At 45.6% G+C, this 26,440-nt stretch overlaps 1 protein-coding gene across 1 annotated transcript in view; it reads left to right on the forward strand.

The window, feature by feature from the left end:
• The first annotated feature begins 22,562 nt into the window (after window positions 1–22,562).
• The window catches only part of LOC142587481 (thrombin inhibitor hemalin-like), an 83,042-nt gene continuing 79,164 nt past the window's right edge, over window positions 22,563–26,440 (forward strand). Inside the window, exons 1-3 of the mRNA XM_075698527.1 lie at window positions 22,563–22,820; window positions 24,370–24,427; window positions 25,886–26,074. Of these exons, the coding sequence (XP_075554642.1) occupies window positions 22,713–22,820; window positions 24,370–24,427; window positions 25,886–26,074 (355 nt within the window). The 5' untranslated portion in view covers window positions 22,563–22,712. The remainder of the gene's footprint in view (window positions 22,821–24,369; window positions 24,428–25,885; window positions 26,075–26,440) is intronic.

Here is a 26,440-nt window from a genome sequence, read left to right on the forward strand (position 1 = left end):
TGATAACACATGATAATACATGATAATGCAAACATACTGCCGTCCGTGACGTGAGTAATCCGTAGGCGAGCGCGTGACTAAATACAAATGCAGTTTGTGTAGAGGCTGTAATAACCGGAAAATCGCGCCGCCCCTGAATAGTGTATATAAACCTTGCAGTTAACGGTACGCATTGCTACTGTGAGAGATGTTCATGGGCCCAGGAGCTCAGAGCACAGTGAGAAAGACATGGTAAACTGACATTGTCTTTATCACTTGTAGATCTGTGCGCGTACGGCACTTACAAGAACAAAAACGAAATAATGTATACAAAACTAAAACAAGTCCAGAGCAGGCTTCGCGGTTCTGTTCTTATCGTCCGTGCCTATGCATAAAAGTTCGCTCTCTTCAAGAACCCGCTCTCTCGCTAGAGGCCACTAACCCACGCGCTATACCATGGTGGTGTTGTCACGGTACTAAGAATGACCGCGGCCGCCTAGTCTAGTGGAGCTACCTCGTCCCAGCACTGGGGGAGAAGGCGAAGAAGACGCCCTCCACTCTGGGCACGAGGAGTGGGATAAGCACGCTGGCGGTAAGCTCCCCTGGCTCCTGCCAACGTTAGAGGGCGGTCAGCACTGTTGCCATCTCGGTTGCTCAGAATTCCAAAAAAAGCATAAAATCTGTTGCAATCCCCTAACTTCCTTCAGTGAACCACCAAATTTTCCGCTAAAGTGATAACAGCAGCTGACAGGTATCTACTTTTGGGCCATCGCTAAGGGAAAGCACAAATTTGAAATAGTGAAATAAGTGCTCAACACAAATATGATTTTAAGAAGGTCGATGCGCAATAAATAAAGTGCAAATATAATAATTGCCGATGATAAACTTCCGCAGCTGCGTTGCTTGCGGCACAAGAATTTAAACAGCAGAAAAAGATTTCTTGTCCACATGGCAATAATCATGTGACTATATATCACATTCTCGTAGGAGTACACGATATTGCATAGTCATTTTTATACCGGCAACACTCATTTCTATTGTGACCAGGACGCTATGTCTTACGCTGCAGGCACAGATGCGTAAAAATCTCAAAATATGATGTGTAGCTCGTCATCGTCAGTATATATGTCCAAGTCTTCCCCTTGTTAGAGCGGCTTTCCTGTCTCACTCGCAGCACCTGTCGAAGTTGACGGCTACCTCACTTGACTGTAGGCGTCATGAGTTACGATGTGGCAGTTAAGTTTCTCTGGAAGCTCGTAGTCGAATCAGCCCTTCTTGTGCCTTTTCAGTCGCGCTCTGATTACTATAAGGACGTTAACTATTGAGGGCGAGAACTTATTTCGGAGTTTAGTTTTCAGCAAGTTCATCTGGCTTAACGATCGCTCAACTACAGCATTGGAGTATGGCAATAGAAACATTCAGATGGCAAAATCTGCCAGTTCTCGGAACGGGTTTTCACCAGAGGAGTTGGTATAAGTACCTACTTCACACGAGAAGTTCAGCGTCGTTGACGTGCCTACCCATGCAACAGTCGCGATTCAGGACAACATTCATTTGGGCTAGATGGTGCATACTTGAATTACGAAGAAACAGCGCCAACGAAGACGATTACAAGTGGGGAGAACGACACAGGACAAGCGCCATTTGGGCTAGATGGTGCATACTTGAATTACGAAGAAACAGCGCCAACGAAGACGATCACAAGTGGGGAGAACAAGTGGCGCTTGTCCTGTGTCGTTCTCCCCACTTGTGATCGTCTTCGTTGGCGCTGTTTCTTCGTAATTCAAGTATGCACCTTCTAGCCCAAATTGGCGCTTGTTCTGTGTCGTTCTCCCCACTTGTGATCGTCTTCGTTGGCGCTGTTTCTTCGTAATTCAAGTATGCACCATCTAGCCCAAATTGGCGCTTGTCCTGTGTCGTTCTCCCCACTTGTGATAGTCTTCGTTGGCGCTGTTTCTTCGTAATTCAACAGTCGTGATACTTGTCTACTGGCCTTCTAATACCCTAAGTCTTGAACATCTTGAAGATGCAGCGCAATATGATGAAGACAGAAGGCAGGCACAGACAGAACAGTGCTGACAACCAGTACCAACTCGCCCCAATATCGATCCTTCATTTTTAATTCTTGTACGTGACGTACTCATTTCTTCCAACAGTGGAGCTGGCGAGAGCTTCAGCACGCATAACGCCTTTACTACTGATAGTTCAGACATTTTCCTGAGGATTTCGATGTTATCCGGCAGCTTTTGACTTATCTGGTCAATGAGTACTAGAAACTTGGTGCATCGTTTCCTCAGCGTCTGGTCTTCATCAGCACCTAAGCCAGTTTTCTTCGTGTCATCAATGTGTTTCTCAAATGAATAGCCGAAGTACGGCTTCGGATCAAGATAGTCTTCCACTTTATTCGCGTGTACATCTATCTATTGGCGAAGTTGCAAGCACCACTTTCTAGATCAGTGAGGACAGTAGTTATACGAGGCCTCCCAGGAGCTTGGTTTGAGTTATGTGCTTGAAAAGACTTATTAGCTCTTTGAACATTCAATAGTAGTGGCCTCAAAAGAGAAAATCAGCTTTGTTGATGTCGTCACAACACGAGGAATACAGCACCTCTGCGTTGCAACACTTTTCTGGCAATCTTACCACTTGAAAGTGAGCTTCTAGATTGGTCCACTGGTTCAGCACTCGTTCAGTCGCTGTTGCGATTGGCAACCATGTCGTGGAACGAGCTTGGACGATATTCAAGGACACTTCTTTGTCCTTCAAAAGAGGGAAAAGTTCCTTGTATACTTGCTACCGAGGACAGGATCTGGCCAACCCGTGGTAGGTATCACCAATGGGGCAATCAAGACTTATTTGGAGCCCTTCTGCCACGGCGACCGAAGTCGCGAGCCGCAGGGAGTGGTGGACTCATCGAATGAGGAGATGTCGCATATCGGCTTTCATCTGCTTGTAGACTCCATTGTTTACCCCCACCATGACACTTGCATTCTGAGTCCCAATGACAACCATGTTTTCGAGCTTTAGGCCGTATCCATTTAGTGTGCATTTTATACTTTCTACAGTGCCATCTGCATTGCAGGCTCTTAGCATGCAAAGAGAGAGGAAAGTTGTTACGATTTCTGACCTTTGAGTGCTTTGATATGTAACCGATGCAGCCAGATTTCTTTATTTATTTGTTTATTTGGGCAATACAAACAAAAGGTTTGGCCACAACGTAAGGCCGAAGGAGGGCGTAATCCTACTTTAAGATTCCTTTAAATCCTCCTTTAAAAACTCCATTAACATTCGTTAAACATGATGTGATAAAGAAATAGAGCGTTTTGTATTGCATGTTTATATTTCTGAATTGTTCTGCAATTTATAGCTTCGTCAACGAAGTTACGGTACAATGTTAGATACTTCGTGATAGCAATGTCTGTGGACTCATCGACAACAACAGTGTATTTAGCGTAACCGATGTCGGCTTTAAAGTGTGGACACAATACGTTCTTTCTAATGACTGCCACTTTTGTCCTCTTCATACGATATTATTTGCCGGTCGCCGTGTCTGGGAATGATTTCCTGAAGAATTCTATTAAAAGATCGGCCATGACAATGTTGCAGTGTTCGGCGATGAACAATGCTGCGCTGCCTTCCGCTGTGCTACCACCATTGTTTTCACTATTTTCCGTGAAACAAACATGCTCTTGCATATTAAAATGTAGCGCCGTCGGACGCTGATGCTTCTTGCTAGCTTTGTGCGACTTCAAATTGGTGTACTTAGAATCAAGTTGACATTTCCAGTAATTACACTAGACAAACTTCACAACGTTCGGCTTTCGCTTATAGACAAGTCATGTGCATACTTCTGGGTCGCGAAACTTCTGACTGTAGCGCACTTTAGCAGCTTTCGGCATGGCGAGGTTTACCTGCAGGCAACTTGCCGATGGCATGTGCATGCCAGGCACTGTGGAAATCGAAACTTTCCGAACAAGGCAGAAGCGCCACCATCCGCGGGGACGTTTTACTAAAATTAGCTGAAAATCGACTATCACACATTAAAACTCGCTAGAAGTATACCATCCACAAAATTTTTTTTCAAATTCCGCTAAACGCCTAATTCAAATTTCCTCCACTAAGCCAGTACCGGAACCGCTAGATCTAGCGGAAAAGTTGTTAAGTTGGCAACACTGGCTCGCAGCTCTGCTGGCGTGCACGCCAACTGCCGCGCTGTTCGGTTCTGGCTACAGCTCTCAGGCGAGACCCCAGGCAGGACCACCAGGCCAGCCGCCGGAGTCGTTTCTTGCTCCAAATGAGCAGCGAACACTTGAGTGGACCGTTAGCTGCTCGGGTCTGGGCTGGCCAGGCTGTGCTTCAGGTGCAAAGGCGGACGGACAGGCTTATCGATCGCCACTGGAGCAAGTCCCGCCAGGTCCTCGCCGGCCCGAGCACATTCTGCCGACACGCGCGTTCTGCCTTATCGCCCTTAGGAACGAGGGCACACCTAAGCTGTTTTTCAATTTTTTGGCAACAAATTACAGAACTTCCTCCGATTCGATGTGATCCATTGTGACAAACTTGAAAAGACCATGAGAATGATTTCACCTTGCCTCGTATCGAAATGTCTCACCGAAGCTCTTGGCACAGGCTACAAGGCACCGCAGATGGCTAGCGGAGATCTCCTTTTGAAACTCCCAGATGCGAAACAACACGAAAAGGTTCTTAAACTAATGTCATTCGGGGAAATTCCACTTACAATATTCTCAAACTGAACTATGTACACCAGCCGTGATGTTGACTCCTTTGATGACCTAAAGAAGCTGACAGAAGGTGAACTGTTGAAAGGCCCCAGCGAGCAAATTGTGATCAACGTTAAGCGAAGTATGCTAAGGCGTGGCGGCAGAGATCAAAAGAAAGCATCGAATACTTACTTTTGACTCGAGCACCCTAGACGAGACAACCGCAGCAGGCTATATAAAGCTGAGTGTCAAACCGTATGTTCCAAGCCTTCTTCGATGCTTCAAGTGCCAGTGTTTCGGCCGCAGTTTGGAAACTGCCGAGGCCGACAAATATGTGCTAAATACAGTGCCGGTGGTCATGCCTATGAAACTTGCGAAAGCGTTCAACACTGCGTGAACTGTGATAGCGAGCATGCCACGTACTCGCGGTCGGGCCCATCATATAACAAAAGAAAAAGAAATTGTGACTATCCAAGTAAAAGAAAATATCTCGTTGAAGGAGGCATGCAGGCGAATGTCATACCTGCCAAAAGACAGCGTAGCCGATGTGACGCGACAAGGAGCAGCGACGCAAGGGCTTCCGGCGACGGTCCGGCCCACAAGAAATGAGCCAACTGTGCAGCCATTGTCGGCTGCAGCTAGCGCTACTCCGCCAACCCAGCAGAATGAGCCATCGCCCTCCGGGCTGGTGGCCTTAAAGATCTCGTCCGACGTGACGAGGCTTTCAAGTGAAACAGCCTTCGCAAGAGACGATGGAAACAACAAACTGCGAGATCACGCCGCAAGCGCCAAAGGAGCCGCGAGATTCGGGTGATCGCTTCGAAAAAGACAATCCTCGCGTCATGGTGCCTGCAAAGGGCCTGAGGTAACTCGTCTCTTTTAAACACGCAGCACAAAACGCACTTTCCCCATGGATGCACAAATAATAGTGGAACGGCAGAGCACTCCTCTGCTACCTCGGGGATGCTAAAGAAGTCCTGGACAGGTTTAATTCTAAGGTGCAGTGTGTTCAAGAGAAACACCTTAAATCTACAGAATTCAGCCTTTCCATCACAAAGAAAAACGTCCACCAACCTAGTGAAACGCATTTGAAAGACAAGACGTTTCGGCTACCATACGGCAGCCTTGTTTGCAATGGATCGGAAAGAGTGGAAGTTCCTACTTAAATAGGTTTTAACATGTGGCGCAAGCATCATGCGTAAGACGTGGGGAGGGTTCCTTCATTTAGATTGAGCCTGTGTTCTGTAGATTCTACCTCGAGAGACTCCAGGTACAGACGCGACATTAAGCTTATTTCCTGGCCGATTAGACTAGATTTCATCCAGTCAACACTGTGCGTAGTCGTTGCTGCGTGCTCTGCCAAAGCATTTGAAGCCACTTGTCCACGCGGCGCGACTACGGCGGTACATAATCTCTCTTCACACAGACTTGATCCTCAGGAGGCCTCTATTCTCGAGCTAGGCCTGAACTTCAAAGTTGGCGCTGCTCTGCATGTGAGGAACGTGGTTTTCGCTGTGGAGCACGCCGTCAGCCAAATTAATCTGTCCCACCGGGATGAGGCACGATCCCACATTATCGATGTCTTCTCTCGGTGGCATCAGCGAAAATTTGGTTCAACACTTTCTGCTGACGAACGCAGTGCTGTCAAGTGGCTTCGTGACAACTATGTTATCGGTATTTTCTCTGATGACACGGGGAATGCCACAGTCCTCCTGGATATGGCAGGGTACAAAAAAATGCCGGACCTGCTTAACGACCATGACACTTAGGTCCGGCTCACCTGGAACAGGTACAGAAAGAAATACAGAAACTCCAAGCGGAGGAGTTCCACTTTGCTGCTCCCGAGCACAAGTCCCTCTAGGACTTGTTTCTATGCCACAAAGGTGCGCCCCCAGCGCTTTATGGGTTCCGAAGATTTACAAACGGGATGTTCCTTCACGAGTCATAGTGGACTTTACGTGTTCCCCCCTTACAAGCTATCTGCTTTCTGCACAGGCTTTTGCCCCTCTAGTTGGTAAAAGCATAACGCTTGTGCGCAACTACACGGATTTCGTTGCAAAAAATTCTGATCTCGTCCTCAACGCCGACAAGGTGATGATTTCGTTTGACAATGTATCTTCGTTTACTTCCTATCCCAGATACGTGGCCGTGGAAGAGCGTTCTGCTGCTCTCGACGCCGATCCGGCTCTACCGGAACGGTCGCCGTTTGATGTCCATGGCTTGAACAGTCCCCTCAGCATTTCCCTGGGCAACACCCAGTTCTGTTTCGATAAGGCCATCTACAAGCAAATCCACGGCACACCAATGGGTGCCTCTGTCTCAGTGACCACTGCGAATTTGACATTGTAATGGCTGGAAAGTCGCACGCTCGCTTCTTTTAGCCCATCACCAACAATTTTTCTTTTCTACGTTGACAATTGTTTTTCCGTAATCAAGGGCTGTGCTTTGGCAGCTTTCACCACGCATCTAAACAATCAAGCTCATTCCATACAGTTCACGCTCGAGATCTGCCTTTTTCCAGAACCTGCCTTTTTTGGACGTATTGGTGAAGAAAAGCAACAGTGCGCTTTATCTCAACGTTTTCAGAAAGAGTACAAACTGGCCGGTACCTGAATTTCTCGTCTGTGCCCCCTGACGCTCACAAGAGGTCAGTGGCTGCGTCCCTGTTGGGCCGTGTGAGGCGCATTTGCGCGAAACCTGAAGACTTAAATTCCGACATACAAACAATTCGGAAAGATCGTTTGACGACCGGTTACCTCCATGCTTTTCTGAATGCTGTGGAGCACCGTATGTTCAATCCTTTTCAAGCTGGCAGTGACCGTCCGAAGAAACGCGCTTCCATTGCTTACGTGCCCGGGATAAGCGAGAGCTTACCGCACGTGTTGCGTAAATATCACGTTGAAGTGGCTCGAGTTCATGTGCGCAAACTCAGGCACGCACTCGTTAGTGGGAAGGAGAAGCTACCGAAGGAAGCTTTTCCTGGCGTTCTTTAACAGATTTCCTGTGCACATTGCGATTGCGCTTACATGGAGAAGACAGGCCACCTTAAACAGTGGCTGCGCCAACATCAAAACGATGCAGATAAGAGATGAGTGGCTTCAAATGCTTTGGCAGCGCCAGCAGCAACGTCTACGCACAATATTGGCTGGATAAAATCTAGTCTCATCGGCAAACAAAGAAACTGCAAATCGCCTCTCTACCTGGAGTCTCTTGAGATACAATTTACAGAACACACGCTCAAAGGAAACGAAGCAACCCTCCCACGTCTTACGCACGCTGCTTGCGCCACATGCTATACCTTATGTAAGTAGGCAGCAGCAGCAGCAGCAGCCTGGTTACTCCCACTGCAGGGCAAAGGCCTCTCCCATACGTCTCCAACAACCCCGGTCATGTACTAATTGTGGCCATGCCGTCCCTGCAAACTTCTTAATCTCATCCGCCCACCTAACTTTCTGCCGCCCCCTGCTACGCTTCCCTTCCCTCGGGATCCAGTCCGTAACCCTTAATGACCATCGGTTATCTTCCCTCCTCATTACATGTCCTGCCCATGCCCATTTCTTTTTCTTGATCTCAACTAAGATGTCATTAACTCGCGTTTGTTCCCTCACCCAATCTGCTCTTTTCTTATCCCTTAACGTTACACCTATCATTCTTCTTTCCATAGCTCGTTGTGTCGTCCTCAATTTGAGTAGAACCCTTTTAGTAAGCCTCCAGGTTTCTGCCCCGTAGGTGAGTACTGGTAAGACACAGCTATTATATACTTTTCTTTTGAGGGATAATGACAACCTGCTGTTCATGATTTGGGAATGCCTGCACTTCAACCTTTTACGCTCTATTGAGGAGAAGGCTTCCTTAATGAAGCCGAAAAGTCTCGTCTTTCAAATAACTTTTACTTGTTCCGGTGTACGTCTTTCTTCGTCATTTCTCATACCGACCCGATCGTCTTCCGTCGTACACACGATCACAGCCTTCTCCATCATTACGCCATTTTTCGAACGGACCAAGACGACGCTTTCGCGCCGTCCCGTGGGGTAGCAATAGCTGCAGACAAGCCTCTAGGTTGTCAACATGTGGCCCTCCAGCCGGCGCTTGGGTGAACGTCAGCTCGGGCGATTTTTTATAAGAAGTTGGTCACTGTATGGTCTTTATACATGCCCCCAAACTATCATCTCGGAAAATTAACTTTTATAATCACATGGATCAGCTTCCCTAATCCTACGTGGGTCATCTTAAAGCTGACAACACGTTGTGGGGGAACTCGCAATGTGACCCGAGAGATCGACTTATAGAAAACTTTATTCAGAAATTTGGTGCGTGCCTTTTCAATACGAAGGAAGCAACGTATTACAATCTTTATTTTAACTAATATTAATCAGCTTACCTGTCGATTGAGTGTGCCTCTCTATTCCCTGATTTAGAGTAGCATGTAATGAAAAATTCATTGGAAAGAAACCACTTCCCCTGTAACACTAAACATAGTAATACAACGTGACTCCTGTCCGAATCTACTCGCTGGAAATTAGCCGAGGCTAATTAGCGATTTTTTATAGAAATCACTTTCATATCACGAGATTTTCTTTTTCTTCTAGTATACCGATGCCGGATTCCCCTTCATTCATGGTTGTGTCTTGGAGCAGGACCAATTTTTAATCATAAATCGATGTTAAGTTTTAAACAAGGTGACGATTTATTGCGTATTATAAGCCCAAAATATTCGTAGCACATCCTCTCACGGGAGGCTGATGCTGCGATAGCAGCGACCTGCATGGCACATACCTACAGGCCCTCTTGCTTATCGGCATTGGTGAGGCAGGAGTGCAACGAATGAGGACATATTTTCTTACATCACCGCTACGTTGTGCGTTGTTAATTAATAGCATATGCCATGCGCCATTGTCTAGTTTTATTACGCAAACTATTGCGCACTTTTCCACAAACATTTTTAGGCCTTTAAACAGCCGTGTTTCATCCACATCTCGACGATGATTAATCATTTAGCCATATCAGTCTAATATGGTAGCCTTGGCGCTCTTTGGCCACTTCTCGCACTTCCGCCGATGAACTGGAAACATCATCATCATCAATTTGTAGCAGATGGCCTCTAAATAGCTATCTACGAACCGGAAGGAGAACAGCAGAACCATATTATTGTATTCAACATTTCACCAGTGCAATAGAGATTATGCTTTGGCAAACGACACGTAATTCGAAATATTTTCAGAGCTAGCATGGCAGTCTGGTGCACATTGCTTGTGATTCCAACTAGATGGCGAGATGACACTTATTGGTAAAGATTTTTTAACATGAAATAGATTGACCCAAATAATAACGACATGGTTGACAGCTGCTAATTGTTTTATTTATCTCCTATACGATAAGGGCTGTCCGCCCAATTGGTTGATACAAGGGAGCTGGGTATGCAGTGTTCTGAAGCCATCACAACTACGTATTCTGATAAAAAACAGTGTTGTTGTGTGTGAAATGAACATCAGGTGAGAACATAAATCGTTATTCCAAGCCAAAGTATACCGCACCTAGAAAACAGCAAAGACAGCAATAGAAATCGAAGGAACTGGAACAAAAGAGCTAGCGAAAATTCTGACTAAAATATTGTACCAATGACGCAGCACTGGAGCGAGATCTCACAATGTTAGCATAAACGAACTGGCAATAGAAAGCTGGTGCAAAATCTGGGTTAGCGCTTGCTGTTCACCAAGATAAAGCGGGAAGGGTATCACGTGTGCGGAATAATGAAAAGCTAACAAGGCCTTGCCAAGCCAGCGTATGACTGGAAGCAGGGTCAGCAGCGTTACCGCCTTCGAACCACTTTATGTGGTGTAAGTGCAATCACACGGATGTGCACCAGACATCACGGCGTAATAAGAGGCGTCTGAAAATGCGACCTCATTTCCCACGGGAAGGAAAACATTATAATTGAAGTAAGAATACAGCCGTCGCTTTCTTATCCCTTTTCCGTCATTTCCTTTCTTCTAGTCATTTGGAATATTCCTCTTTAGCTATGGTACCACGATTTACCTTTTCCCATCACTGATTATGAACCCTTTTCAAAGTGTATTTATTTAGATAGCTAGGAGAACTTCATTTGCCTGGTCCAAAGCAAAAAATAAACTGCAAGAAATGTCACAGCATCTTCGCAATAATTGCAGGTTAATACGAACATTCATAATTACACGGTGTGCGGTTCGTCTTGTTTTGACAAAAGTAGGGGGCAGGTAGACAGAACGAGAGCTTACAAGACCCAATAGAGGTGCTATATCCCATATAAATGTGTAATTCTGTTCACATCTCATAGTAAGGGCCCAATTTTGTAATACAGCCTTCTGCTCAACTCTATGTTATTCTTATCACTCACTGTTAACCACCGGCTCATTACATTGACCACGCTGGCGAAGCGTCGCTCTGACCACTGGCAAAACCAAGAAAATGACCAAAACAGTAAAATCCGTATAGGAATCACTACAAATTCGAAGCCTAGGTAAATCGCTTGTCGATGAACTTTCTGTAGGAAGCGTTTTTCGCTATCTAACGGTTGTTGCTGCATTTAAAATGTTAGCTTAAAACAATATCCGATCGTCACATCCGAGCATTGTCTTCGAGCTTCGCATATGATTTACCAAAAATGCCATTTTGCGTCTTTCAATCAATTTTTATTACCTGAACATTGGAAGAATAAAGTGTGCAACTCGCATAGCTTTCACCTTCTGAGTTGTCCGCACTTTTTCTTTTTCGTGCTATGCCATTTTTGTCAGCTTAGTCGCCTCACCTTGCCCTGTTTCGTTATTTTTTAGCATAAAAACAAACGCAAATAAAATGTCAAATATCCAAGGATCACGACGCACTGGAAGCGCACTCTTCAAAAGAAATGCGTCCTCTGCGCATGGCACGAAGACGCGTTTTAACGCAATAGCGTTTAGGGCGCTGTATTCCAAGAAATCCGGTGTCGGCATCGGACGTCGTTTGGCGAGACATCATCCCAAACCACAACAGAGGCCCTCCACATGGCGCAGAAGGGGTTACGGAACGAACTGAATCCCTCAAAAGTAAAATGCCACAAAAATATCATGAATTACGACCTAGACGACACCCACATGTAGGATAGCGTCCGATTGTATTTTGAATACACCAGAAAACATAACTATGTTGTGCTGAAATTATGCGCTGAAACCCCTATTACAGCGTTTTTACCATCTACAGAGCGGTGCGGCGGCTCGGCTCCATCTAGATGGCACTCGCAACCGCGCATGCGCAAGAAAGCTGCGGTTGCCGCGAAGCGTGAGAAGCAGTCGGGGATCTTTGAATGCTATCGCGTTCCACTCCTAAAGATTAGGTAAAGCGTCCTTGAAATATTTTTTTAAGAAAGCCTTCATCTACGATATAGTCATACATCGTCGCATCACATCTGCTCGCTAGAACTCGTATCTTGAAACGCTGGAAGCGCTTACCATTGTCAACATTAAACGAAGACGTGGAAACTATTCTCCAAATATTTCTCGACAGGGCGCGTGATTAACGATATTGAGGGTGTGGAAACATTGAAAATTTCATTATAACGAATCAAGTCGTCTCTATGCGGAACCCTGATATTTTTACAAGAAAGGTTGTTATACCGTGGTCCACCATCAACTTCCTCTAAAGGATGTGACGTCTGTGGGAACAGGCAACATTTAGCGAAGTACTGAATCAAGACACTATCGAGTGCCGACACTGAGCACTTCGATAGTCCTGCCATAGAGAAAGACGGCGCAGCGGAGGCCTCAACGCGGTGCGGCCCGGTTACACATTTTCCGCACATGGTTTATCTTTTCCTTCTGTGACGCCTCGTCGCCTACGGAGTGTATCTTCAACGTGCATCGGCAGTGCTTACACGCCGGCTGCTGCTTGGCTTGCGACGGCTCGAATTAATAAATGTGCAGCGCTAAGCTGCGCAAAAAGGCAACGAAGTTGACGGACGAATCTCGCCATGATGCGGCGAGAGACGACGTCGTCGTGAAGCAGAACGCCTTCGCGCATACGAATCGCACACTGCGAACTCTGCCGCTCGCATTCCTCAAGCTCAACGCGTCGCAGCTCAACTGGCAGGCCAATAAACAACGCAGTGGGATCAAAGTGCTTGGACCTTCGCTGAAGGGACTCGGCAACAGGACGCCGCACGCTAAGCGGGCGAAAATCGCGGCAGCCGAGCCGCCAATTGTGCGGCTCTTAGTGCAGCAGACCGTGAGCAGCGGACTTCTCAGTTTTTATTTGATTCAGTCTCGAGACCGACTAATCCGCCACCACTAGAGATCGACTATTACAATGCGAGGGTTAGAAGAAAGTTTAAAGATTCATTTTCGTTCGTTAAGACGTAACGCGACATCTGCTATGCAGTGTTTCACAACAACCATCCATGCACGCATTACGCGAAAATGCTGCATCCGTGTCAAAATATGGAAGGACAGATAAAGGTAGCACGCTCAGCTAAAGCAACAGGCCAAGCATCAATGAAACGAACAATGATGTGACAGCGCTTCTATTAGGGTTACACGAGGCTGCCAAGTCTCGTTCAGAAATCAAGAAGTCCCAATTTATTCTAACAGCGTGAAACTAAATCTGGATATAATAAAATGAAAGAATGAAGAACGGCGAAGACTTTCAGCTGGTTTACTAAAAGAAACAATTTTCTATGATTAACTATTTAATGGTTTTTCTAATGATTTATACTTAGATTTAGGTGCACGTTAAAGAACCCCAAGTGCTCGAAATTTCCGGAGTCCTCCACTACGGCGTCCCTCATAATCAGAAAGTGGTTTTGGCACGTAAAACCTCAATTTAAATCTTTTTTAACTGCCTTTATCCAAACGGGAGGAGTGCATATCATGTTACTTCCACTCATGATGCTAATTGCGATTTACACATGAGGTTAAGTTGATAAATGCGAACTGCTTCTTGATGACGTACAAAGAAGCTTGAAACATAGCACTGCAAAAACATCTTCCTTATCGGCGCCTTCCGGTCATCCAGCTGGAGAGCGGATGTTGCATCGCCGTTCCCAACGGCCTTATCGTAGTGAATGCTACCAATGTCGTCCTCAACATGCCAGATAAAACAAATGAACAGCGGAGGTTTCAGTCAACTCTGTCATCTCAATCCGGAGTGCCTTTATGTGAAGACTATGACTTGATTGTGCGCCTTCAGCAGCGGAGTCGGCCTCATGGGAGGAATGTGGCGCCTTGTGCGCTGTGCCGCTGGCTTAAAGACGTTCTGTTCGGATTTATAACAGTACATGTTAGTGTCTCTATGGGCGTTTTCAAGGAATAAAGCCAGCATTTCAGTAACCTTATCTGACTTCTCATTGACCATTCCTTGTGCTATACGGGGAACTTTTGGTACTAGTTATGTATTTCCTTAGAATGACACTACAATACAATAATCTGTTCTATCTTATTTAGAGGCAAGACAGTACATTTAATAGACCTACGTGCAGTTAAGCACAATTTTCACAACATTTTGTCACATCTCCTGAATGAAAGTATTTACGTCCTCGGGCCTCTGTGACTCGAGGCAGCCGCTCTCAAGTACGGTGCAGTAAAACGTCCTTCCTATTCCAATAAACAATATTTCTAATATAGTAAAGGAGTGGTTGCCTTTTACACTCAGTGAAACTTCATCTAACAAATGAAATGTGTGTGCTTTTGTGAGGGAAATTTCAGTAAAGGGTAGGTAGTGTAAGCTGCACTTAAAGGTAAAAAGAATTTTCCAAGAATTCTGTTCGTCGATTCTGTTTCCTTTTACGGCGAATAATTGTTTGCCTTGTGGAGACGAGCGACCACGTAGACCGGTAAAGTCTCGGGCTCTCGCGGGAGAGCAAAAACGGACACTCGATCTCTTAGCGTAGCATTCTTTTCATAATATTTCGGAACGCTACCACGTGCCGGACCATGCCAGCCGCTCGTGCCTCGGGCAGACGCGAACGTCTACGTAACTCTCAAGCAACGCCAATGATGCTGCCACTACAGCGTCATTACAGGCACTTTGTGGGAGGCCGGTATATCCAATCGCAGCACACATCGAGCCCGTGTAAAGCAGGGAATGCATCAACCACACCGCAATCGAACATCTTCTTTCAAGCACAGAAGCTTTACCTACAGGGCAAGAACCGCATGCATAAATAATCCTGTCTTGCAAAAGCCCCATTCAGACGTCTGGCGCGGGATTCACGTGCCTGTTTTGGGCTCAATTTGCTCGTGACAGCTCGCGCTTTGACGCAGCTTGCACTGCACCCGCTTTCGCTATCAGCCCACATTCCCCAGGAGTATCGTCGTAGCATTTACGCTTTGCAGAAACGTTAGGACGCTGTACCATATTCAAAATTGGCCAAGTTTGAAAATGTGCAATCATTTCTTTGGCGGAATGGAAATTCCACCGCTATTTTAATACACACGGCATGACATAGCAATAGGTAAATAGGTAAGCACGGTTGCATATGATGTAGCGTCTGAAGAGGTAATCATCCGTATATCACTTACGCTAGTCTAGAAACTCTGTAGAACCCAACAATCGGCTCGTCATCAGCCCGCGCCGTACTGAACGGAGAAGCATTCGCGTAACGCTTTGCCTAAACCCTAACGATGATGCGTAGCCAAATATCGCGAAAGTGCTTCGCATAACGTCGACTCCCACTTTGTGTGGGATCTGCTTCTTCTTTAATGCATCAGCATTGTCGCGTTTCTTCACTCGAAAACGTTTCCGTCGGGTTGGCCGTGCGCCTATCTGGAGCGCGTGACATAATGCGCTCCCTAGGTATGCATGTGACCCTATGGAGGTACATATGTGTATGCCCTATGACTACTGAGATTTATAAATGTTTTTACATATCGCGAGCCCTGAAGAGATATTAGGAGTAATTGGGGCGACAACCGACTAGTTGCAATGCATACGATGCAAATAATACTACTAAATAAGACTCCTACGGACTCATTAAAGGCACGGAAACCTCATGGAGACTGATTAGGCTGAAATTGTTTAATCGGAATGACAATTATTTCGTGGTATTAAGAATACTGAAACCAATTGAAGTATAGCTTAGGGAAAATATTAAGCATCATCAAGAGTAATGAAGGTTGAAATAATTACCTTTTTTATCATTTTTAAGGTTACCTAAACTGTTTTATGCCTCATTTCGATTGATTTCGATCCAGTCGATTACGAGTCATGAGGATTGTTTACGGGATATATACCATGCTTAAACTTAATTACTTTAATTACTTCAGTTAATAAATATCTATCATCATTTTGCTTTAACACTCCGATTCTTTAGATTATTCGCATGCAAAAAAAGAAAGAAACCGAGAAAAGGTCGTCATAATAGGACCACACGTGTTCGGATAAGGCAAAGACGTATGTATGCAAGATAAGCAACTAGGAAGAATGCTTATGCACAATCTGACAAATCGCCCTAAGGTGTTTTTGCAGTAATTGGTTTCTAACTATTTGTCACTGTCAGTGCTTAATCGCGACTTTATATGTGGTACGCCTTAAATGCTCGAACAATTCAACGATCATAGAAGAATAAGGCATGGCATCGTCTTTTGCTTTTTATTTTTGCTCTTTACCTCGTGCCCTTTTAATCAATTATGTAGAGCCTTCTTCAACAGCAAGCATCACAACTACTCGGAAAACTCAAAGGCGGTGCATAAGTTGTCTACATTTGCTAAAAACGCGTCTTATTTTGAGAATAAAGAAAAGACGCAGTAATAATGCCCTTGCACGACATATGTTTCATAATGTAAATGATTAGTGGTCCAACATCACCTTTAAATTTCTCAATTTTAATTTTGTCGATTGTCGATACTGGTGAGTGTTCAAGTGAAAACTGGTTACACGTTAGGAGACAATTCATAAAGAAAATGAAGTTCACTCTCTCAGACCTATCCTCCTTCTCGCGACAACTGCATGCTTTTCTTCGCGCACAGATGCATACTTTACCTGCTTCGAAGTAAAAGACCAGTGACATGTTCGCCAAAATATTAAGAGCAAGGACAACACACCACATCTCCCGCACCGGGTAGACAAAGCTGACATCTGATGCTAGCCCGACCAGCTTTTGTATAATGAGGTTAACTTTTTCAAAGCTTTATTGTGCACATAAACTAGTAAAGTTTGTGTTTGTACGTTCCGGATAGCTGACAGCTCCAGCTGTAAATAAAGTCTTTCACTGGCTGTGCTTCCTGCTACAGTGCAGCTTGACTGCGCTTTGTTGTGCCAGTCACACCAAGCCATGGACCTATGTGAGACCTGTCCTGCTTATCCTTATTTACCAACTTAAATCTCAGTTGACCTTTGAGTGCATCCCCATTGTAATATCTTTCTGCCAAATGTGTGCCTACACTTTAAACCCCGCCGTCGTTTTGGAGTTAGCAGAACACGTCGCCAGAGCCGATACGGGTTACTTTCACCTGCAAGGAACACCAGCACCGCAACACTCTCACTGAGCACGCCTGGAAGCTGAGCAAGATTCCAGCAATTCTTTGCTCTGAAATGCAGACGCGCAATCCCGGACGCAAGTAACAATAAACAAAGCAATACAAAAAGCGATTACAGTCAAAGATATCCCCATAGCATAAGCAGGAATACGAAAGTTTATTTATGCATGCGCTCTGAGAAAAGTCCCACCAAGCCGAGCCGACCCAATGTTACCCAGGCCTTAAAAATAATGTTTCGCCAATGAACGCCCATGTACCCTTTTCACGGTTTGGCCGCGCCTTCGTTAGAGCTCACGTAGACATATTTTGCGTTTTCACTTTTTCCGCCACTTTGGTGACTTTGAGTTGATAGCATGCGCTTTCATTGTCATTTTCGTTTCCTCTTGTGTCCCTGCTGCCTCGTCCTAGGGTGAGGGATAAACTTCCTGCCGCGTCTGCCGCATTTCCAAGGAAGTGAAACGCAGGAACACTAGTGTGCCGTGCAATGAGTGCACGGTAAAGAACCCCAGGTTGCCCAAATAATACAAGCCACCCAACTATGGCTTACCTCACAAGCAGGTCGTCGTTTTGGCCCGTAAAACTCCAGAATTCTTTTGTCCTTGTATCTGTGCTTGCCATTTAGTAACATTCTCAATGACAATAGCTCACATATTGCACCTAGTCAGCAAGCATGCCCAGGTTGCATGGTTACCGTATGCCCTATATGTAAGTATACCCTCATTATATAGCGCTTTCTTTTCATTTTCTCAGCACTAACAACGAAGCTGCGGAAGTTTATTCCTGCGAAGAGGCTACGAAACTCTCGCTGTGTGCTGCTTCTTTACGTGTAGTTGTGACGAGTGGAGACGAGTGTGCTGAGGGAAATCTTGGACGAAGAGGAAATGTGCATGATTATTCGCGGCGTCCACGCACTGAGGAAAGTGCGCGCTGCGGTTGGGAAATGCACGTGTCCGCAGAACATGGTCCGGGCGACGAGGGCCTGCTGGGACGTGCTCAAGTGGCGATACACACGACTGCCGCTCCGCCTTGGGGCCTGGAGCACACACCCGCCCAGCACACACCCGAGCTGCTACCAGTTCATTCAGTCACCCGTCAGTTAATTTCCTTTCCCTTTATCCTCTGATAGCTTAGACACTAGCTAAACGGGGAAGGTGTTTAGCGTCCGAAGTCGGCGTCCCTCGATGATTCGAGCGCACGGTGGCGGCGCGAACGAACAGCCGTTGTACGGTAAGGAGACGCTTTATTCCAACGCCGAGGCGTCTGTCCGAGTCCAAGCCAGAAGTTCCGCTCCCTCTCACACAACGAATACATGACTTTAGACCCTCAGCTGCACAAAAGAGTCACAAACCAGCCAGCCACACAAGTGCATTCAGCCCATTGCAGCCAATAGCACCGCAACCTTCATGCCGCACGCGGAATAGGTGGAAAGAGTGTCACACTTTACAACATGCCGTGGGATTGATTGGCTCAAAGATACGCGTCATCTCCCTCCCCCTACATTAGGCTCTCAGTATCCGCCTAGATGTCCTTCCTCCCCTTTACTCCTGCAAGTGGCCGCCACACAAACTGCGAAAATGTTTCCACGAAACCATGGCTTATTCACGAAATGTCAGCGGGACAGTGGGCTGCCCAGCCAGTACTAAGGAAACTCGGTTCCCCACGCAGCTGTGGGCTGGTTCACCTGAAGTCCATAATCGGGACCCGACAGCCGTTGCACACAAACGCATCCATGGGCGTAGCCGGTTAACTGCTCCTAAAGATGCCGCCGTTTTCACAAGTCATTTTCAGAAGGCGCACTCGGACGCCAAATGCTGAAACTCATAGCGGATGGGTGGTGTATCTTCGTCCAATTTCCGATTTCTAGAAGATTACGATCGAGACGGTCGACGGGACATGTAGGAAGCGCATTGGCATTGGCGGTGGCAGTGACTTCAAACATCCGCTTCCTTTTATCTTCACGCCCGTCTCCGCGAACGCTCCCCTGCACCTCGGACTGCCTTCCCTTTTGTTCCGAACGAGGGAGCAGATCAGGCGCCTCTTCTACGGCGCAACCACTAATGCGATTTCTTTCCACGCGTGGGTGGCTCTCGCGCTCTATGGCATGGCTCTCTTACTTTTTGAGATATTAAAATTGAAAGACCCGTTTTCATTTGCGGCTGCATGAGTTCGCAACATCTAAGGCGCCTTCGTTAATCATTATTTGCTGGATAAAAAGATTATCTCTCTCCTGCAAGATAACCTCAAGGTCCAGATCAATTCTCTTTGCCGAACAAAATGGGCGCTATACATAGCGGCATTATGCCCCTAGATGACCATTCCTCCATCAGCCGTTGACGTTAAGAAAAAAAGAATGGAGCTGTGCACGCAATGTATGTTGTAGGAAACATGAACGGTGGAGAATTAGACTTACGCCATGTCTGCCAAGGGAAAGAAATTGCTGACGAGGACGGCAGAAAATTACTTGGGGTGATGAAATTTGCGAATTTGCAGACGCAAGTTGCCATCGGCAAGCGCCAGGACTAACTGGAGATCGCCGGTAGAGGTCTCCGTCCAGCAACGGACATAAATATAGGCTGATGATAACGTTGTCGATAATGTTGATGTTGATGATGACAGGTCACCATGGACGCTACTCGTTCGAAGGGAGACTCTGGTCTTTAAATTTCGCATATAGTCATTTCTGGAAGCAACATATTGCCCTATTAATTATGTAAATTTGTCCAAAACCTATGACGTTTTTTTCTTCATATATACGAATTAGGCTAATAACTACAATTGCGCAAGATTACGTAAAAATTCTGGGGTAAGGTGAACTGATCTTGCGTTCGCTTGTATTCTCGATGTGTCTAACAAAAAGTAAGGCAGCGAGCTTTGTTAACAGTATTGAAGCGATACAAAAAACGCCTTTATAGGTGCGTATAACCCGTCGGATATTTCCCTGTGCCATCATGTTACCTGTAATGGAGGTGATATATTAGAAAGCTTATATTTGCACAATCTTAACTCGGTAAAACAATGACCATAGAGAGAGAGAGAGAGATCAGTGACTCTTGGAATCATTTATTGAATCACTGGCAACAGCAATTATGAGCACCCTATCGTAAAACACGTGGCAATTGTAGAATTCCCCCACAATTCCTCAAGGAACAGTGATACAGATGTCAAATCACAAAAATATATGCTGGAAGCCCTTCCGCAAGTCTAAAAGACTCCCATGCCATCTTGAGAAGCGTGCGCTTTACAAGAAGGATACCCCTACATATGTCTTGAACACTGAAGCAATACATCTGCCATCTACAATTGGTGCATCTCATGCATTTAAAAACGCTACACATGTGACATGGGCTCAGTTGCCGCGCTCTGCGCGAAGTGGTCTTTTCTGAGTGCCATTTTTTGACAACCCGTGTCAGTGAATACGTGCCACTAAATCGCCGCATGTGCTACGTGAGCAGAATCGGACATTGTATGCAGGAGAACAGCCCCGTTTAAAACATTCGGTATTTACAGTACCCCGTGAAAACAGTGTCTGCTGCTTTGCACAATGCGGCGGTAATGTAAGGGTTACATTGCTTGGAGCGAGAACTCAAGAGTGTATGTCTTATAACTACAAAATAATATCTGTACGTCACGCTGTGCTATGCGTTAAGAAAAGCATGGTGATCGAATGAACGAGCACCATACATCCATTTTAACAGCGAACCTGTTTAGGGCTCGCAATTCTAGTTGAGCGTGGTTGTCAGTCTGTCACGCCAGGAAAAGGTTCCACCTTGGGCCGACAGATGGCACCACCACCACAATATGCGTCCGCAAAGAGGTTCGCTGCTTAAAACGAAGCTTAGCGCCCACCAGGTGGTGGAAGAGAAGAAGGGGAAAGTAAAGAGGTATACGAGAGCGTAACGTGGTATAAGAGAGAAAACCTAAGGGAACGCGTTCCCATGGGACGGCGTTTCGTGCCATGGACACCGAAATTTTACGAGCGCCTGGTGCACGCGCCCCCGTTCAACTCCAGCCCACACCCACTCCGGAAGCAACGGACGTCAGCGCGGTCACCTGTGAGCGCCAGCGCCGTCCAAGAGTGAATAATCCCTTGCTTCGCGCTAAGGGAACAGCAGCGAAACACCAGCGGAGACAAGCGAACCCCAAGAATGAGAAGCAGCGAAGGCGCAACGCCAGCGCAGAGCGGAGCTGCGGTTCTCCTGTGTTTCACTAAGAAACACGAACCGCAGATTCTAGCTCGACGCAACGATATGGATGATAAATGAAAAGATCAGAGTTACAAACACTATCAATAAATTGACAGGATAAACACACCTCCCTAATAATTACTCAATAAGAGGATACATTGTCCCAACAAAAGAGATGATCACACGAAAAGAAGAGATAATCACAAGATCAGAACAGAAAAATAACACAGATAACCCGAAGAAAAGAACAGACACACAAAAGAAAATCAGAAGTCAAACACAGGAGAACTCCATATATGCTGTTTCCTGACATTTCACAAGCGTGTACCTGGCATTAATTTTCTTTCACGCCGTATCTTTAGGTTCCCCAAAAAGGCGCTCTTCTCTGCAAGAGGGCAGGCCACACACATTAAACTAGAAGAATACGATTCCTTTCTTGAGCGTTGGTTTTGTTTCAGTTTGCAGAGTTTGATATCGTGGTAAATAAATATCACAAAGGTATGCGGTAGTGTTTTGGCAGGCAAGGGGCAGTGATAATCAGTCGCGCTGCTCGACTACCTTTTGCGCACCTCACATAAATAAGATACAGCTTTCGTATTTGTGAGAATTGAGTGGACGAAAGTAAAAGAAATGGTAAATAAATGGATGAATGTAGAACAATTCAATGTGCTTTTTCGCATAGATATCTGCTGGATAGAATGGAGGTTTAAAGACTTCAATGTTCCTCAGTGACAGAAGCACAAGATGTTGATCATCGCGCCAAACCAACTCGGAAACAAGAGCTACGCACGCTCTGTTCTCTTAACTATCATAGGGCAAACCAACAAATATGCAACAACGAGTTCCATCACAACGAATACGAAATCACTTCACGAAAATAGCGCAATCCCTTCACAGGGAACACGCGTACATCTACTTCCGTATTCTGGTGAAGATTTTATTGCCTCATTCGTGTCGGCGTTGGTTTTGCCATGCGAAACAAACTGAAGCTGCAAGAAAATCAAAAGTGCTTGTCAGGCTGCGAAACCACCAAGCTAGCCGAATCGGTTCATCATGGGCGCCCTTTAAATCGGGGTTTCATATGCACAAAGAAGCAGACGCAGCGCAAGGCACTAGCCAATCACAGGCGTCGCACTCTTCTGAGGAGCGAAAGGGTGCGATCGCGTCTTCGCTTGCCAAGCACGCACCGTACCGCGCGAGTTTAGGCCAGGCTTTCAGATGGGCAGGCCGCGTTTAGTTTGCTCCGCCGAAGAGAACGCTGTCTTGAAGGAACGGCACCAGGAGGTGGCCGAGCGTCCGCCCGAAGAATACGCAGCGTTTGATGAACCCCGCCGGGAACTCGTTCGAGAATGGTCTCGTCGTCGACGTGCCAACCTCGTCGTGAGGCGGCGCGAAGCGAAGGCGATACAACAACGAAGAGCGGCGCATACGGAGCTTCGCTTGCACCACTCTTCACAGTAATGGAAGCGCACATTTTTTTTTCCAGAACGGTATATAATGTTTAGTTCGCACCGAACAGCAAGATTGCCTCGAGACCCACTGCTCGAAAGGCTGCACAGGGAGCTGACACCTCATTAGTATATTTCTTTAACGTTGCAATTTAAACCGTAACTCCATCAGAAAATGCATTTAGCTTGACAGAACTGTTGGCCCAAAATTGAGTAGTTTCTATCCTCTCCCTATGCTGCATATCCTCCCAGTATGTAATGTTTTCAGCTTTCTTATGCTGCTTGTGAAAACAAAACTGGTTGTTAAAAGAATGCCTTCTTCCCCTAAACATATCTTGTATCGCTGCGACGAGAGGGCAAACAGCATCAGTGGTCACTGTGTTGTAAATTCTGACAAAATAGAGGTAGGAAATAACGAACTACAGCGGATACATTATGGAAAGCACAAAGCAATAGGACTGCAGAAAATTGATTACAATAAGGGTAAATAAATGCCTTATAATTTATTAGCACGCTACATTCTAAGGGCCCACAACAGACGCAGCAGAAACACAAAATGTAAACATTGTGGTCGTACCAACCACCGCTCCGTTCGCCTGCGACATATCATTGTTCATTCCATGTGGGTAACGGCGAATAGGTTGTTGGTGGTAAAACCGCTGATAACCGCGCCCTGACTGTTTTAGGCACTGTAGGATTCTATGGTCCATTGTTGCCGGTTGTTGTTCAACAATCAAGCCAATCAAAGCACTCCACACAGCGAAGTTTAGTCTTTAAGCATCGGAGGCCGCATTAGTTCCCTGCTCGAGCAGAATCGTACCGGTTCCTCTTCAAAAGACGGGAATGGTCGAAATGGCGCGGGATATTGACTGTGCACAACACGAGAGCCCCGCACATCTCTACGATTTCCTGGCGCCAACGTGTTCACGGTCCAGCTCTACGGGCGAATTATGTTACTTTTGCAGTGCACTTCTTCAGGACACCCAACCGAAAACTAAGCACAAAGCAAGATATCTGAAAACGCATAACAAGGCTACCCGTCTTCTCACTGAATTCTTGCATCATGTGCATAGGAGAGAGCATGGTACTCGCAATATTTTATTTGGCTTTAAAATTTCAGGTCTGAAATGCTGTCCTGCAGCGGATTGTTATCGTCGTTATTGATCTATTATTCTCCCTTTCCATCCCCCTTTGGTGGTAAGTGATGCAGCAGAACACGAGTCTTCAATTAGTCACATTTCACGATTGCTACTGTCTTTAGGCGGATGCAATATCGAACGGAAGCTGAACACCCCCCTCCCCCATTTGTGGGTCAAAGGGAGGCGTCAAGGTTTTAATATTTTCCTGTAGTTCTCTTTGTATCACAGATATAGCCGTAAGAGTGGGAAGGTGAGTGGATTTCGTAACGGGTTCGATGCGTATATTGCGACGAGATTGCGCTTTCTCCGAACAGCTCAATCAGCATAGATACACCTCGCCGGAAACGTTGCGTGTACACTATTGTTCTAGAGCGTTTATAAAGGCGATAAATTAACTGGGGTCGTCATTGCTGTTCTAGAAGGACCTGAACAAGATGAAGCTCTACATCTTCCTGGCTCTCGTCGGCACCGCGTTTGGTGAGTAGTAGCTGCAGAAAGTCGCAATTATTTTATTTCATTCGCTAACACCAAGGCCCTTTCTGTGCCCATGCTTGATTGCACAAGAAAATCAGTACGTCAATTCTACCAGAAAATTAAATACAAGCAAAACTGCAAGCAATTTTGAACGCCGGCCATTCATAAGGATTTTGTTTTGTTTACACAACCAGGACGCCTTACAATGGACTCTGGGACAACATTGAACGAGGGTTATAGCTGCTCCTAATTTCAAACATTGGCTAGTACTATGCGAAGTGGAACTCAAATAAACATCTTCCGTCAGAGTAACCTGCGTGGAATTCTTGTTCTTCCTGCGGAAACCTGCATATGGGATATGATTCTGTATGTCCTAGCACATCGATGCCGATTTATCGCGCTATTTGTCATCAATATCGTTCGAAAAGTGAAGCTTTAAAATTTATCATAGAGAAAGTATTGTTCAAGGTCGAGTGGTACTTGCATTACGATGCAAAGTTGCATTTAGGAGCACCCGCTTTTTTCTGATTTTTGTTTTTTTAATAAGAGTTTAGCAATAAGTTGTTATGAAGTAAAAAGTTGGCTGACCAGAATATGTATATATCTCTATAAATGTAAACTTTAGAACAAGAGATACGTGAGATCACTAAGAAATTTAGTAACTCTATGATTTCTTAAATGCACAACGAAATTTACGTGAAACATTAAACCATACACCTGGATTCTATACTTTACCGGCATTACGACCTACCACCGTGAACTTTAATAAGAATCATTCCACAGTTCTTGTTCCTACGTGTTTTGCACGTTCTTTACAAATTCTAGAGAGAAATAGAGAGAGCGATAGAGAAATATATTCACAGAAAGGCAGAGAGGTTGTGCTGAACTGTAGCTTGCTTAGGCCTGTTACTCTATAGAGTGAGTAAGGGACAGTGAGGAAAAGGGGTGATGAATGATGAAGATGCTGGTGAAAACAATGTGCGTACATAGAAGTTCCCAACATTGTAGAATTCCTAAAGCAGCTAGGCTAGCCCAGTGGCTTGTAGAAATGCTGCAGTGACACTTGTAATCAAGGCTGTATAAATTCTGTCTATACAGTATACTACTTTGAACAATACGATAAAATCAATGTAATAAAGGTCATTCCTAGTAAATTCAAAGCATCATCTTCTAGGATTCAAACAAAGAAAGGAGGCTATAAGATGTCGCAGAAATTTAGAATCTGCCTTGACCTGTCGAATGATATGCCAGAAAGAAAACCTTGCTTGAGTAACAAATTTTAGGTTGTTTCATAATTCTACAAATCGGAAATATTGACAAAGATTTTCACTATTGCATACGACACAAAATTTTCGAGGGCGAGGCACTAAGTACGAGCCAAGTTTAATGGAAATACTATAAGCGGAATATCACCTTCTCGCAATTGTCCTAAATCTCCCATAAATTCTGTCCGTCCAATAGCGGCGAGGAACTTCGACAGGGAATGCCGCCAGGCACCGGACAGCGGATTCTGCAGGGCACAGCAGCTGATGTGGTGGTTCAATGTTGAAAGCGGAAGGTGTGAGCGGTTCTACTACGGTGGCTGCGGCGGTAACGAGAACAAGTACGAGACCAAGGAGCAATGCCAGGAAAACTGTTCGGCTGAAAAACGTGAGTAGCTGAAGCACCTACGTTGCGAGTAGTGGGTATTAGAAAAGTCAAGTAAGACGAATTGCATTCGAGGTTGGATAATCCGCACACACGTATATAAATATATATGCGTGTGTGGTTGCTCGCGTATGTACCGTGTAACTAATATGAATTCACTCTACCTACATACGCAACGATGTTTAGACAACAATCATGGTACCGAATAAACTATGTGCTCCCGGTTGTAATGCTCCAGGTTATTTCAGCTTCGGTTATTTAGGATAAATTCCCGTACGGAAGGAAGCAATTGCCATCAATAGAATCTGAAACCCACAAGGTGCGCAGAATACGTGCGGTGCTGAAGTCATGGAAGACGCACGACGAAGA

The sequence above is a fragment of the Dermacentor variabilis genome, chromosome 7 (assembly GCF_050947875.1).
Source record: "Dermacentor variabilis isolate Ectoservices chromosome 7, ASM5094787v1, whole genome shotgun sequence".
NCBI lineage: Eukaryota > Metazoa > Arthropoda > Arachnida > Ixodida > Ixodidae > Dermacentor > Dermacentor variabilis.